General features: G+C 45.9%; 1 protein-coding gene across 5 annotated transcripts in view; it reads left to right on the plus strand.

Moving 5' to 3' along the window:
* The window catches only part of LOC144136458 (protein turtle homolog B-like), a 356,448-nt gene that overhangs the window by 304,048 nt on the left and 35,804 nt on the right, over nt 1-16,596 (plus strand). For all 5 annotated transcript variants that reach the window (XM_077668793.1, XM_077668797.1, XM_077668795.1 and 2 more), the window contains 2 exons: nt 2,660-2,956; nt 3,766-4,059. In XM_077668793.1, the coding sequence (XP_077524919.1) occupies nt 2,660-2,956; nt 3,766-4,059 (591 nt within the window). The remainder of the gene's footprint in view (nt 1-2,659; nt 2,957-3,765; nt 4,060-16,596) is intronic.

A 16,596-nucleotide genomic window follows, 5' to 3' on the forward strand; every position in this document is an offset into this window, starting at 1 on the left:
CGGTTCTGTGGAGCGTCGAAGGGAGCCACATATCCCGAAGGTCTAGTTTCAAATTAATTACCGGAGTGACCATCGCTGTCGGAACATCGGACGCTGATGTCGCCGCCTAGGATACACCTTCACTTCAACTTTCGCGCACCCTGTTCATTATCAATTGAGATTCTTGCCATATTCACACGAACGCATATGCACTACTGCTCATGTATCGTTAGTACTTTCCGTTTGCCGCTACAAACTACGCTCGCGATCGAAGGTCCCCAGCAGGCATTCTGACGTCCTGCGCCACAGGACATCATGCACCAAAACTGCCATTTCATATCTGCGCGCAAAACAGCCGCTCAAACATTCGTTCCTTTATTCGTGTGTGTACTGTCATTTTCGGTGCAGTCGCCTGGGAGCTATCCTGCATAACCATCGGAGGGGGGGGGGGGGAACTCGCGTTTGAGATAAAGACCACGCGCAAGGCTTCCTCCCCCTCCCCCTTCTCTCTATCTCACTCTCTAAGGCCAAGTGGTCGCGTAGTGCGTCGTCAAGCAAAGATAACGCGCGCCAGCCTCCCTCCTCGGGGACCTCCGAGCGGGGACTGGATGGGTGGCGGTCACCAATGAAATCTCAACGACCTCCCGCCATCGAAAATGGGCGCCGACGACGTTGGTGCATTTAGGGTCGCCCCGGGCAACCGTCATTGAGGGGACGCCTTTCCCTCCGGGCGGCGTACGCTTAACGATGTCGTTAATTGATTTACTCTACACTTTTCTTTTCCTCTCTATCTCTCTGTCCCGCCTCTCATCGCAGCTGCTCCGCTTGAAACCATTTATAAAAACTTTGTAGCGACGCTTGGGCCTGCTTTTGGGGACGGTTACTTTATTCTCTTCGCTAATCGCTGAGATGAGAACTTCGAAGCAAGGAGCGAAAGTGATTATAGTAAGAGCACGTGGTACATGAAGTAACCAGACGTATTTCTGCGAAAAAGACTTGGGAGCAAAGTGACCTGTTTAGGAAAAAAAAAGAGTTGCCCGAGGAAAAGGGCAACAATATCAGAGATTTAGGTGTCAACCAATTTGCGACAGAAAATGGGGCTTTCCAAGCAGCGCAATCCAGTTAAGTGAGTGCCGTCTACAAACTGTCCTAAATTCACTGGCCTTGTGGGAACAATTCGCTTTCGAGCACATCCATTAGAGGCAGCTCTAGGTCCGTGCAGGAAAACACGGGAATAAACCTTTCGTAAAAAGAGTTGCGCATGCCAGCGAGAAAGCAATGTTCAGATTAACACCAAAAATTGTTTATCAACATTTTTATGACATTCAAGTAAGCCAGTAACGACCAGAGGCACTTTCCTAAGAACATATCTTGCACAGGTGAATTTGCCGAGTAATGGGATATTTTGTGTATCATTCTTGAGATTCTAACCCGAGTCGTTGAACCGGGTGATCGATTATACGTACTGCCGATTGTTGCAGAGACGAAATATTTCTTAGCCTGAAATGAACAAGGCTATCTTTTCGTATCTTTTTCCACAAACTTGTTGCTCCAGAGGTGTTCCCTATATAGAGCTGCAGTTGGCGCATGTTGCTTCCAAATGGCTAAGCCGGTCATGTTCTAATAAATGATGACCATTAGTAGAAGATTAAATCCACACTTTCGCAGGTGAACAAATAGAGAGAGAGAACAAAACAGAGACAGCTTAGAAGGGAAAGGCTTGGAAGATAAATTGGCATAACTTCTGACCGGCTTCCGTACACAAGGGTGGGGTTGCGGAGATTGAAAGAGAAGGAAAGTTTAGTCCTCCGGGTCAACGGGACGTGATCATGTTAATGGGTGCGGTGTGACCAGTAAAGACAAATGACGCTCATGGAGCGTCTGCATATGGGGTTTCAGTCTTACAAGTCTAAACATCTAAGGAGGCATTTGATGGCCTCCTGTGGCGACGAAAACTCAGGCTGTGGTTCCGGGATCTTCAACTTCGTTAGACACGTAGTTGCTGTTGGTGAGACACTCAATGTGTTCTCTCGTGTTTTTCCAACAGTGATTTTGTCTGAATATCATCTCATGCTGATTTCGTTTACACATATTCATGTGTGCCACCGCCAAGCCTCTGTAAGGCGCGTCGGCCTTGTCAAGCCTCGTCACTTGCTTTATGCCGGCGCACCCAACATTCAGATGATGTTAAATAAATATTTTATTGTATTTTAAGAGACAGTGGTAGATATAAGGTGTGCCAACGTTCGCTCGAGAACAAGAACTCATAACATTTTTTCAGGGTTGTTTCTCTATTAGGAAAACCCCACTGGCAATCACAAATATTTATTTTATGGTGTAACATTTCGCTTCTTTGAGCAGAATTCTAGCCCGCAGTGCCTGCAGAAAAAATGGGGATTGATTATTTTTACTGAATTTTTTAATCACATTCGCGTCGCGATAGTTCAGATCGTTAAAGAGTGTACGTAGAAATTGGACCAAAGGTGTGAACAGCGGGTGTAAATTGCTTCCTAAAATTATGAATCAAAATGTGATAGATCACAAACTCATTTCTACGAGCACCCGTGATGAACGATGCGAGATGATCGCATGCAGGCGTCAGTGTGATGCCACGTTTTCTTATTCAATCAGAAAACTCTTCATTATCTCGAAAAGTGGTTCCTTTCTTCCCTATTCGCAGACGCGCCGCAGCTGTCTCTGAGCGTGACGTCGACCCACGCGAACGGCGCCATCCAGGAAGGGTCGGACGTGCTGCTCGAGTGCGCAGTTCGCGCCAACCCGTCCGTGCGGGACGTCTGGTGGAAGCACAACGGCCGCCTGCTGGACCGGAGCCGAGACGCGGGCCTGGACCTGGTGTTCGGCAACCAGTCCCTGCGGCTCCTGCGCATCCGTCGCACCAGCGCCGGCACCTACCAGTGCCTAGCGAGCAACACGCAGGGCCACGGCGAGAGCAACCAGCTACAGCTGCAGGTCAAGTGTGAGTAGCAGTTGTTGTGCGTATATAGACTCAGCATCAGCCGTTGTATTTTGTAGAGCGAGCGGCATTAAACTGTAAATAATGCCACAGCGCGGTGTGCATATCAGGTACGGAATACTGCGCGTTTCGTGAGAGTTCTTCACAAACAGCGAATGGCCTTCCCTTACGGCGCGGTTCAGGCGTCCAACGATATATATGAGACAGATACTGCGCCATTTCCTTTCCGAAAAACCAATTACTACTACTACTAAAGAAAAAAAATCAAGAAAATAAGTTGAATGTGAAACACGATAAAAAGTACAGTAGGTGGCTATCATTAAGTCTATACAACTGAGAGACCACTTAGTACAGTAGATCCATCACCTATAAAACACTTACGCTAGAATAACAGCCATAGCGAAATGGTCAAATGTATATATCCGCCTTCTTTAACCACACGTATACGCCATCATGTGTGCACAGGCGCCTTTACTTTGCCATGGCTACCACCAAAGTATCTGGCATAATTTTGTGCTGCAGTGTACGTCTGGGTTGTGAGCTTTATAACTGGTGTGCTAAAGAGATATTGGTGACACCACACATCGAAAAGAAGGTAAATTCGTTACTTTGCTTTCGTTCCGCAATGAAACCTGCTGAAGTAGAAGTGAGATGTTGACTTCAAGAATGGTGGTTCTGTGTACAGACACCGCAGAATGCTCAGTAGGGCTGCTCTAAGCTCATCTTATAGCACGACGCGGCCGTCGCAAAGCTGAGAGATCGCCGAAACCTGCTAACGTACACTCTTCATTTTGGTGTTGACTGTCCCGCAGTCGCTCCCGTTTGCCGAGGCGGGCAGAAGATGGTGTACGGTGTGGCGAAGGATGAAGCGGCCCAGGTGTCGTGCGAACTGGAGGCGGATCCGCCGGACGTGTCGTTCCAGTGGCGATTTAACAGCTCCTTCGAAGGAGAGCGCCACCTGTCGACCATGCCCGTCGACAAAGGGCTGCGCAGCGTCGCCACGCACGTACCGCGGAGCCGAACCGACTACGGCACCCTAGTCTGCTGGGGAAAGAACAGTGTGGGCACGCAGGTCAAGCCATGCGTCTTCACCGTAGTCGCTGCCGGTGAGCCGATCAAGCACGTTTACTATTCATATGTGACGCATTAGCTGATGTAACGTATATTCATACAGGCCATCAGAATGAAATATTTTTAATGTGATTGGGTGATCATAGCCGCTAGAATTATCGTTGTACTTTAAGCAACCTGTATGGAAGAGTAAAATTAAGCAGTCGTTTGGTTTGGTTTTATGGGGTTTCAGGCTCCAAGGCTGCTTGGGCAATGAGGAACTCCGTACGGGAGGGTCCCAATAATATCGACTTCTTGGGGTTCTGTAACGAGCACCGACATCGCAGGGTACAGACGCATCTAGCATTTCTCCCCCGTTGAAGTGTGACCACCGTGGCTGGGATCGAACCTGTGTGTCTCGGGCCAGTAGCCGAACAGAAGTGCATGCTTTGTGGACCGTACTGGGCATTTAAGTGGCGCTACGGTGGAAGAATTTCCGGCAGAATCCGTATGGCTAACCGCACCACTAGCTGCAACAACCTCAACCTCAACGTCAACCGAACACTTAACCACTCAGCCACCGCGGCGGCTAATAAAATTAAGCGGTCGTTAACGCGTGTGTGTGGAGGATACAGAGTGAAAGAAAAGGTGTTTCGGAAGCCTCCTCTCGCCTAGTATGTCGTCCTGCAATCATACTACTTTACATGAATGACTTTTGAAGGCATTCAAGGATGCATACAACGTACTTTGCTCGTAGTCTCGTGACTCGCAATTAATTTAGACACAAAAATCTCGTGTTTTTCGTATTGCAGTACATCTTGACTCCCTCGAGTCGATACCATCAAGCTAAAATCTGCTGTGGATAAGGCAATTCGATTTGTCTGCTGCTTTACATGACAGACGTTTTCTTCTGCGCATCGTTTTGCTACTGCAGTACGACCACCTTTCAAGCATATTTTCGCGTAGATATCCTGCGATACGGGTTCTCAGGCGTTCGGTTGTCACAGGGTTCGTTGTTAATTTAAATTTTGGAACACGGAATTGTCTAGAATTATTTATTCCTTCGCAATTTTTGCGTCTTATGCTCGCACCAGAGTGTTCGAATACAGTTTTTTTTGTCGGAAAGCTTTCATGCTAAACCTAGTCACCTGGTAATTTTCAAATTTTCCGTTAAAGAATCTGTGCAAGCCATTAAGCAGGTGCTCACTATGTTTTTATATAGTCTATTGATACTGCATGTTATTTCGGTGATAGCCCTTCAGAAACCTTCAGTATATCCAAATAAATGTTGGCTAAACATGAACGGAGAAGGTATAAAGAAACGTCTACCGGAAGAAATGAACAGAAAAACAATTTGTGCTAAATTCAGAACATTAAAAAACGCCAGAAAATGCATACTACCATGTCTCTACGCCGAGATTCAAACTTCGATCTCCGCAGAGTGAGCCACGTTCTAAAAGGCATGGCAAAAGGCTTTTGCACTGAATGACTGCGTACACAAAACACGAGGGTCTCATCAGCCTTTTAATCAAGAAATATAAGATTCCACGTCTTCAGTTTAATCAGATATCCTGAAACGTTAAAGAGGAAAGAGTAAGGCAAAGGAACACGAGGAGCACGAAGCTACTTCCACGTCAAGGTAATGCCTGCCATAAGTAAAGACCAAACGATGCGAAAAAGACATACCTTCACTCTCCATTGCCGTCGAGCTTAAACTCCTCTCTTTTAAGAATTTCGGTTTACTTGAAGTTACGGCATGTTCCCTTTTTTGTTTTAAATGGGTTTCCGTCGAGGAAAAAAGGATTTACATTTGCCTTAACTCGTCTCTCTGAACTTTAAAGAGGAGGCCCTTCAATTCAAGAACAATTTTAGTAAAAGCCTCGTGTTTGCACGGAAGTACTAAGAAATTCTAGGCTGCCTCGCATTTGGAGCGGGTGATTTTCCGCTTTTTCTAACCATCGTTTTTTTTTGTTTTTGTCGGCGCACCAGGCACTCAACCAATACGAAACAGCGGCACTGATTTTCTGAAAGGAATTCGGTGTCTGCTGGTCATGAGCTTTAAAGTAAATGTTTCCTGGCTGTGGCTTCCTGAAAAGTGTGCATTTTGCACTTTTAAGACATGCCATCGAATGTCAGAGGTTGTGAAGTGTAGTCGTAGACGCTCAGTATTGCCAAAAATGACTGGCGCAAAAAATTACGCCTAAAAAAACCACGCAAGGAGTTAAGAAAGTTTGCGGCAGTAGCAACGAAATACCAGACTGGCTAGAATTGAATCGTAATTGTGAGAAGAGTCGAAGGTCTTACTTTGGACTGCTGCCATGTGGGGCGCTCGAAGTTTTAAGTCAGACAGTATGACACACTGACACGATTTTAAATGAGCGCACGCGCTCGAAACCTACTAGGACACCTATGCGATTGGATTGGCAGCTGTTGGTGCCTTTGCCGGATATGACGTCGCTTGCAGTCTTGTAATGTCACTTTTCTCCAACCAGTGTGAATGCACTGGTCTTGAGACGTCACTTGCCTTCAGCCAATCGCCAAATTTTGCAACCAACTACGCCTCTGACCCCATAGGGCTTCTAATGCATTAGAACGGAACATACTAACGCAAAAACCGTACCGTTATTCTTCTTTATCTATTGTTATTATTACCAGAAGCCCTGAAATCCAGGCCCCGCATTGAAAGAGACAGTTCTCTTATGCTGCAAATGCTTCAACCGTCAGGAAAGAAAACCCATCACAATAAACTAATACTACCGTCAATCCAACCGTTCGGCAAAAAAACAAAAAGAAAACAGAGTTACATATTTCTAAACTGCCTTCGCCCAGACGCAGACAACTCTTGTTGAAACTTCGTTGGCTAGTGGACTGAGGCTCCCTTTCAATCCTTGTTCACTTTGTTTTGTGTTCAAACTAAGAGGGATTTAAACACTGCGGCATAAGGTGTTCTGCCGAGAGTTTCAGAAAAATTTTTTCTAAACATCTGGTATTACATTCTTAACAATGAACGAAAAAAGTCACTAATTCTTCTCCCCACAAAGGTGAATGTTAGTACTATACATGGACGAAATTTATAAATAGCAAATTCATTTCGAAAACGTTGCCGGTTTAATTTGTTCAGAACAAAAAATTCAGATGATTTTTTTTCACGAAAACTTTTTTACACTCTAGGCATTGTCACAACGTTCTGTAGTTTTTTTTTAATTTTTGGCCAGCTGGCTCATGCGTTTCTTTATATAGCTTTATTCTCTCACCAAACCGTATAAAATTTTGCAGTTTGTACACTGATGTTTTTTTTTTTTCTCTTTTCGCAATATGTCGGGTGTCTTCTCTGCCTAAATGAAGATCAAAGGGCTTGTCAAGTTGCCTCTGAACGGCTGTTTTCTGTTTCCTTCAGAACCTTGAGTAAGCCTGTTAACTGAAGTAAACTAATTTCATACAGATGTTTGAAGTAAACTCAATTCACCTTCAATATATTTAAGCGAAGTGGTTCTACATTGCCAAAATTAACATTATCACGTGCAGCCGAGATGTATTTTGGTAGTTGCTAATCACTAGGGGATAGCTTTGACAGACGGGACGTATTCGGATAGTTGTTAATTGCTGGTCGAGATCTTTGACAGGCTTACTAAGACGAAATAATATTCCATATGTTTTCCGCCTAAAATTTCCACTGCCTCCATTTTATTCGTTGGTAATGAAATAAATGCTCTCAGAGGGTGATAATTATTATCTTAAGTTCCGGACTCACCACACCCCAAGAAAAATTTTAAGACATTAATTGCACCAATCTGATGGTCTTAATGGGGCACGCTGACAGCACAAAAACAGGCGTTTTGAGCTCCTTTTTTTTGTTGCTCGCAAAAACTGCGCTCCAAGTAGAGCAGCCCGTAATGTGAATCAGAGTTTCTTTCGAAGCTTCTAAACACAGGTAATCACATTGAGTGATAAGCCAAGAATCAGGTGGCGTTGAAAGGCTAATGAGTAGGGCATGATTTCGACAAAAAATAAATAGACAAGAAAAAGGCGATAACAAGAGCAGTACAACACCACCAGACGGGCCTACTAAAGTCAGAGAGGTGGACTGAAGGCACAGCTAATACTTCGTGGCGTGGTTGCTCTCTTTTCCACTTTGCCTGTCCTACTGCTCCTCCTGTCGTTTGTTGTGGTGCGACCACTAAAGAGGTGCTGCAGTATGTATGAGTTTGTGTAGGCCTTCGCTTCAACCAACTGAATTCTGCAGCAGATCGATTCAGCGAGAGTGAGACTCTATTCCTTGCTATAGCGCACAACTGTCCCGGCCGCTATCACAAAAACAGGAGTGTAAGGATAGGGATGCAGTCGTTATCTAGTTTCTCACAAAATGAACTAAAAAAATTGTCCATGACAAATGCCCATATAGGTCATCGCACCTGACATTTTGTAAATGTTGGAACCATTTTCACAAGCAAATAGGCCACAGCTTTTGAGCTCCTCGAACGAAAATTGACAGATTTTGCGAAGTTCCCACTATGTGTATGCAAAAACGACGCAGGTGGCCGCTATGAAAAGATCAAACTTAAGCTAGCACTCGCGCTCAGGGGATCGACTCCGTTTGAAGAAAGGCGACATTGACCTTATACTGAAGAGGGCGCTTGTGGTTGAGCTGTGGTTTCGCACCTTCCTTCCTTATCCGCGCCATGGTTGGATTCTGTGTTACCGAACCATGGAAGTTTTTCAAACTAATGACACATACCGCGCGTAAGAACCACTCATTTGTTGTTAGAGGGTGGAAGGTGCGGTTGAGATCAGTGACCTTTCAGCCGCCGATCACTACCGTATTGAGTTACAGAAGCTTTACTGGTTTGTCCGATGTTTTAAAGTCGCGAGATGTAATTTCCAAAATGTTGTGCTGATTCAGTGATATACATACGAAAGTGACAGGTTAGTGATGAAAAGAAATTTTCTTCCTGCAGCTGCGGCCGTACCTCGGACCGCCTGAGCATATTTGTGCACATGACAATTGCTCGAGTGCTGAATACCATTTGAATGAAATTACCATTGTATACCAAACATGATTATTTTCTCCGAAGGCGGATAGTATTTGACAGCAGTCAATGACTCCAGTTAAGCATATCTAATCTATCACCTCATTAGGGGTCATTGAACGACCGAAGCAGCCTAGATGGCGTCCGTATTTTGCTTACTGAAATAAAATTCGTTCTTTGCAATAGTGATTACTCTCAGAAAGGAGCTGTAAACGGGGATTAGAAGCTGCAAACCTAAAATGATTTGGCTGAACTGCGACATTCACACCTACTTACGAGCCGGTAAAAATCATTTATAAACAGCATTACAACTAAAGGTAAATAAGGCGACAAAATTTCAATATGATTTCTTCTAGACAAGAAATGTACCAGGGTAAGTTATACACAGCAATTTGATTTAAAATTGCGGGATAAAAACGACCTACTTACGAACCACCGCGGCCACAACTGTTCCTGTCTAGGGCAAACGTGGCGTGACGCTTTGATTGCCTCTGTCATGTGGACTTCAATCATGCCTTCGCTGAAGAGGCGAGAAAAAAGTGCGTAGAGAGGGAATTAAAAGAAATGTCTGAACAGTAGCGGTGCCTGAAGTTTATGAGAAACACCTGGCTTTTAATACGAGATAACATCCCATACAAAAACGTCCTATGGGCGTCTGTGGTAAAAGCTATGTCCGTCTATGGCCTTCTATGAACGTCTATAAGTACCCACAGAGGTGCTTATTGCCCGCTATTGAAAAATCTATGCCACTAAAGCTACAGCTTTGGAGAGAGAGAGAGAATGAAAAGGAAAGGTAGGAAGGTTAACCAGATGTGAGTCTCCGGTTTGCTACCCTACACTGGGGATGGGGGATAGGGGTTAGAAAGATGACACCTTACAACTGTCTTAAGCTCTCTATACAAAAATATATCAGCCTGTATCTACAGCTATAGATAGAATAGGAAATGTCTATAGCTATTTGGGCCAAATGTCTATAGCCGGCCATAGACACCGCCCTCAAAACATATGTATCAGATACGTATACGCATGCATAATATATGCTTGCTAACTTGTCTCAAGTGCTCACTGCTGCCCCACTCATCGACAAGATATCGGCCAGAAGCGCAGGATTTAACGCTGCAGCGTTAAAGTCCACGTTCTCCAAAAAATCCGACGTTGATGTTGTGAGCGAAGAATTAAGAGCATGGCTCTGACATGTGGTAGCTAGCAGCTATCATGGCCCAGCACAGGCTGGTCGTAGCGTTTCGCGACGTCACGTGACATGGACGGTTTGAAGGAGCTGCCAATTCGGGCTTCTCAAATCAGATGTGAGGCTGAGGGGAATCGAACGCTCCGGCACCATTGCATTCCGAGTCGTTCGTGCTCCCCCTAGGCCACGCAGGAATGGTCGTAAGGCTTGGTTAAGCGGGGCTTTATATGGGCGTTTACCCCCTAAAGCTAACGAGTCTTGCCCTTCAGGAAGATCTTAAGTGTCGCCTCCATTTTTTCATCCCCAAAATATGTTTAGAAGATTTTGGCATTTTTTTGCGTAATCTAGATATCCAGCTTCATAATGAAGAGGCGGATTAGACTGCAATCGCCACAGCAAAATTTTCAAAGAGCTTAAGAATCGAAACATTCACGTACAGATATTTATCAACGAGCTGAACTCCTGGTGGCGGAAAACATTTCGGACAACCATTAAGGCTCACTTGTGGCCGGGTCCAGTTATGGCGCTTTGACAACAGTCATGCTTTGCAATGCTTTCCTTTAGACGAAATCGACAGCAGCGCTCACACGGTGCTGAATCCCGTTTAGGTCTTTAGCGCAAACAGAGGGAGTCGCAACTAGCGCTAATTGATGTCGCTGATACTGCATGAGCCACGCCTGCATGTATAAAGCAGGAGCTAAACGAAAAAAAAAAGGGCCGAATATAAATTAACAAAGAAAATGCAACGCCGCTGCAAGCCAGACGAACCGGGAGCCGATTCGAGCGCCGACCACTAAGCGAGCGAGATAGCAGAGACCTGCACCACGAGCCGAGAGAGGGATCACACGCAGAAATCAAAGCGGGGATGCATAGCCGAATGAAGGCGGGAGGCTGCGTTCGCTGCAGCCATCGCGGTGGCCCTCGACGATGAAAAACGACCCGTGATGACTTTCCCGCAGATCATCAGGGTAAAGGGGATAGCGCAAAAGGAAGGCCGCCACGATGGAATGAGAGACAAAAAAAAAGAAAACGGAAGGCTAGATTTGCAACAAGGGCAATCGCGTGATACAAAATACGAGGTTATGTTTTGATCTCTATCGCTGATTCGCGCTTATGACTAATAGACAGCGGCAGCGGCGGCGGACGTTGATTGGGATGGGTCGAAAGCGAGGGGTGTAGCAATTACTGAAAAAAAAAAGGCGAAAGTGGCCCCCCTGGACGTAAATCGCCTCGTCGCTGGCGATATACTCTACGTGCATGCTGGTTCGTTGCTTCATTTTCTAATTCTCTAAATGACGATGAGCTGGTCGCATCCCGCGACTGGTTAATTGCTTGCAACGCTCTCCCTTCCTCAGCGCTAGCTTACTGCCGTGCATTTTGCTGGTGAAGGATTATTCGGCTCAGGAGTGTTCCGCCGAAGCGAGGTAGTTGAGCATGAATGGGAATGGGACTGTCGATCGAGCTTTCTGGTTGGTTTGTAACACGAGCCGGACTCTATGTCGGCGCAGCCTGGGGGCGGAGGAGAGGAGGGCAGGGGGGAGGGAGGCAAACTGATATGACGGCAGAAATCTCGACTAGGTCCCTCGAAACTTGTGCCGTTAACAGCACTAATGCAAGTCGCATTAACGCGTTTTGTTCTTTTATTTCAGCTATGATGAATTACAAGCAAGTTGTGTTTGTTGCAAATAGATGTAAACGTCATCAGGAGGGGCGTCACGAGGTGGCTTAAGTTTGTGCCAGAAAATTGATTTTTATAGTATATCCGATTTTTGACATAAAAGCGAACAAAAAAATTCAAATTCACGCTAAAAAACTGGCAGAACGGCTACGCCTGTTTAAGGCGATGTTCAGCGATAGCTGTTTAGGCATTTAGTTTTGGGGGATATGTTCTTGGCGCACTGGTGTAGTGGTCAAGTGATGCACCCCTGCACTGGAAGGTGGCAGTTCCAAACAGAGCCACGCGTGCTTATGCGACTCAGTTTGAACGTGACATAATGTTACGTGAAATTAATGTCACGTGACCGTGACATTAACGCACCCACCGGTTCGGTGGCGAGAAAGCCAGGCACGGGCGTGCATAACAGCTGTCACTGTAAAGGTATTCGCAAAGCGCCCTTAACCTAAGGGAAGCCCGCTATCAACCAACGCTGAGGGCTCTCCTTTGATGTTCGCGAACTAGGAGGAGCTGAACGAATCAAGAACCACACCTACTCACGAAACGTTTTCTGAATACAGCCTGTGATGCTTACGGAAAAGAACAAGTGAACAGATGTACGAATGGTTGAACAGCTAGACACAGGATCAGAACACAAGAATGTGAGGCGGCGGATGGTTGAAGTAAATTAGAGCACACGGTTTCAACAGGAGTAAAATCTGACGGGGGAAAGAGCAGCTAGTCTATGCGGAGATTCCTGCCTTTGTGCTAGAGAGGTTGAGGGATGATTTTCATCATGGTACTGACGACGATACGGACGACGACCGAGAAGTTCCTTAGTTTCCATTTTGGAAGCACCGCAAAGAAATGAGCTGGGCTCCCGAATGAGCACAAAAAAAAAGAAAGCTGCCTACTGAAAGAAGAGATAGCGAAAAAGGAAAGAAAACTTGGCTATGTATGCGCAGAGATCAAATGCCTACCACAGGCGGTACGATTTGACCCCCCACAGAAAATAGAGCGGGAGCTAGGTTTAATAACAGATCGCGACCGCGGTCAAAAGACGGGAAGACTGGCTACATGCGATCCAGGCGGCACGGGCTCGCTGAGATTGCGTGCTTCGGTGTGTTTGCCTCTGCGCACTCGAGGGACGCAAAAGACTGCAGGCCCAAGGAAGAAAGAACACGCCCACGCTCTCATGACCTGAGCGACGTCCAATTCCGTATAAGCCAATGGATGCACGCGGACATCTCCGTTTCTGAGGAACGGGTCAATAGCACTCGACGGTGCAGGATTGCTATTCTAAATCTGTACTTTCTCTTCCATCCACCGGCTTGGAAATTTCATGCATCGATCGAAAATTGATATAGTGCATTCACATTATAATATTTCAATTATTTCACGTTCTCAGGCAGCGAAAGTCTACTGAATACAAATAATTAATTAGAGAAATCGAGTGTGGTGTGATGATGGTGACGATTTTTTAAAGCGCAAGTTCATTTGCCTTGACACCAGGTGTTCGGTTCTACTCAAAGTAGGGTGAAAAGAACGTTTGCCCCAAAATTTACCCCAGATAAGCCGATGACGAGGCGAGAGGAAAATTTGTAATCATTGTATCACCGGTGGGTGCCCGCAGCTCTTCTATGCGTGATGGGTGCCCAAACCTTTAGGCCGCCGATGCGGTATGATATGGCATGGTTTGGTGTTTTCTATGAGGTCTAAGTCCTTCAAGCTGCATATGGGCCATGGGTGGTGCGATAGCTTCGAGCTCTTTATTATAAATTTCAGCCATTCGAGGTTAACGCGCGTCGGCATCACACAGCAGACAAGCGCGTTTCAGTCTCGCCTCCGTCTTAATGCAACTGTCGTGGCTGGAATTTGATATCGCGGCCTCGTGTTGATGAGTAGAAACCCATAGCCATTGAGCCGCTATGGAGGGTAAAAACAAAGCTGATATTCCATTGCTTAATTATTGGCTAATCTAGCCGTCAACCTTCACCTGCTCCACTGGTTCGCCTTTCAGCGCAAGAAACGAGCTTTCAGCGTCGACTTCCCGTACTCGCAAGGCACATCTGCCACAAGTAGCACTGCTTTGTACTATCAGGCCGTAACGAAATGCGAACACGACGAATGTCACGAGAGGAGAAAAAAAGGCAATCTCAGATCATGAAGAGTAAATAATAATGTACTTGATTAATACTTCCCTGGCCCGAGTACCGCTGAGTGCAACTGTTCATTAACCCTGGTGGCATTACCTTTGTTGTGGCTAATAACATTAGATTCTTTGTTTTCCTTTTCAATTATCCCGTTCGCGTTTCATTCCAGCGTGACAATATCGGACTGCTTTAGCGCACTATGAGAGTTTGGAGCCACTGCGGCCGAGATGGCTTTATAGGGCCACTATGTACACATGTGGTGACAAAGGGACCAGCTTTCAACGACGTGTACTCCTGCTACACTCAGGACGCTGATGCATGGCATTCAGCAGCATTGTTTTCTATAGGCCCATTATCCGGACTCAGCTGGACCTCGAGTTGTGTCAGTATTAAAGGGACGCTGAGGAGAAACTGAAGGCGGCCTGTATTGATTGGGTATCGACTTCTAGTAGCAAAATTACACTATAACCGAAAACGAAATTTTCGGAAGCAAGAAAAGAGCAAAAAAATGAAATAGAGTTAACGCTATCCCTGGCCGATTTTGCAAGTAACATGCATGTACCGACATCAATTATTGACGCTGATCACAGAGGCTACGCTACACTGCCGTTCGCTTCTAAACAGTGGTAAGCCGTACTTTTTGGGTATGGTCGCCACATGTTTGACTGGACTGGCGGGATGATTGTTCAGTCCAACGTTTTCTGCGATGAATGCTTCTATAGCTGCCGGACAAGCATAACATGCTCGAAAAAAGCCAAAAAATAAAATTTCACTCGAAACAGTGATTGCTTAAGCTGTCCTTATTATTCCTTTAGGAAAATACGGCAGTAATGGAAAACCTGCTGGGGACAGCTGTAAATCATTGTCAAACATCCTCATACGCACCAACAAATACACGCCATTAGCGTGAAACGAGCAGCAAATCGTTCGACTGATCGCTTCGTAAAAGACAATCGGGTCTTTGAGCGTTCAGAGTGCGCGCCATTTCCCTGGAAGTGTGCGGGCCTACTTTATTTGTTTGCTCTGACAATACATCCTCAGAGCACTTTGTGGACATTCCATGGCAAGAGGGGATGGTAAAAACAGTTCATGAACGAAAGCTTTGAGTACAAATCAGTAAATGGTGCGGAGTTACGCAATATGTAGCAATATTAAGAAATAAATTAGCAGCTCATGTTAAAGCCCAAAAGAGAGAAAAAAAAAAGAACTAAGAAAAGATTCGTCACAGGACACGAAGAAAAATACTAAGATATTTAAACACTGATTTTTCACCGTGATTTTTGGTTCCACAAGCATTTGCACCGATTTTAGAAATTTAGCCTGCAATATAAAAAAAAAACAACTCAAGTGATAGATCAGTGTATAGCACAACACGTGGCAACGCGCACTGGTAAATGAAGAAAAAATCACCGGCCGCAGCATTGCCACAGGACAGAGCCTCGCCGCAGTCGCACTGCGATGTTCTTCCCGCCCACACAAGAAAGCAATCGGCACCCCTGACTGCGCCTGCTCGACTGCGCTCCCAGAACGGATCGGCAATGTGCTCTCTAATGAGGCCGTTGTTTCTCCAAGTCGCGCAGCATCCCACGCCTGAAGGAGAAGACGGGGAAGCAGGGTAGCCCAAATTTAGCCCAAAGCCAAGCAGCAAAGCGAGATAGAAGGAGAGCCAGGAAGGAGGCCTCTTTTTCGCGTAACGAGACGGGGGACTCCCAGTTGGAGAGTTGGAGCACGCCGAGTCGTTATCACCCCTTCTTCTGCTGGCTCCCTTTCTTCTGCTTATCTTTTTTTTGTATTTCCTGGCGCACGCAAGCAACGCCTGAGCGTCTTGAGTGCGATTCGATGCAGGAGATCGGTAAAATATCGGTGTAAAAACAGCGGCACCGCTGGTTGTCACGTACCTTGCGTCGGTATCGAATCTTTTGCGATATGCCCAGACGCAGATAGCTTTCCTGAGCAAAGCCAAGCAGCGTTGAGCATATAAGAAAGATTTTGGTTTTGGTTTTATGGGGTTTAACGTCCCAAAGAAACTGAAGTTATGAGAGACGCCGTAGTGGAAGGCTCCGGGGTAATTTCGCCCACCTGGGGTTATTAAACGTGCACTGACGTCGCACAGTACACGGCGGGCCTCTAGAATTTTGCCTCCATCGAAATTCGACCGCTGCGGCCGGGATCGATCTCGCGTCTTTCGGATCAGCTGCAGAGTACCGTAACCACTGAGCCGCCACGGCGCCCAGCAAGAAAGAAGCTGAGTTTTTCCAAATTTCAACGCATTTCAGAAAAACGAATAATTACTCCAAAATGAAATATTTTCTTGCGCACTGCAAAAGAGGTAATGTGAGAACATTCACAAGAGGTAGTTTCTTTTTATGTCTACCTCGCCCGCAAAGTATACGCGATGGGCCTAGCTGGTAAGCTCTAGACAGGGGGTCTGATCCTTCTTTTGGCTTTTTATGAATGTCGGCTCAACACCATTATTTGATACCGCTGTTTGGTTTTGTTCGCGAAAGACAATCCGGTAGTTGAAATGTGTATCGTACATCACCCAGCCCATTACAAAGAAAAATACTTGG

Source organism: Amblyomma americanum, chromosome 6 (assembly GCF_052857255.1).
Source record: "Amblyomma americanum isolate KBUSLIRL-KWMA chromosome 6, ASM5285725v1, whole genome shotgun sequence".
In the NCBI taxonomy this organism is placed as follows: Eukaryota; Metazoa; Arthropoda; class Arachnida; order Ixodida; family Ixodidae; genus Amblyomma; species Amblyomma americanum.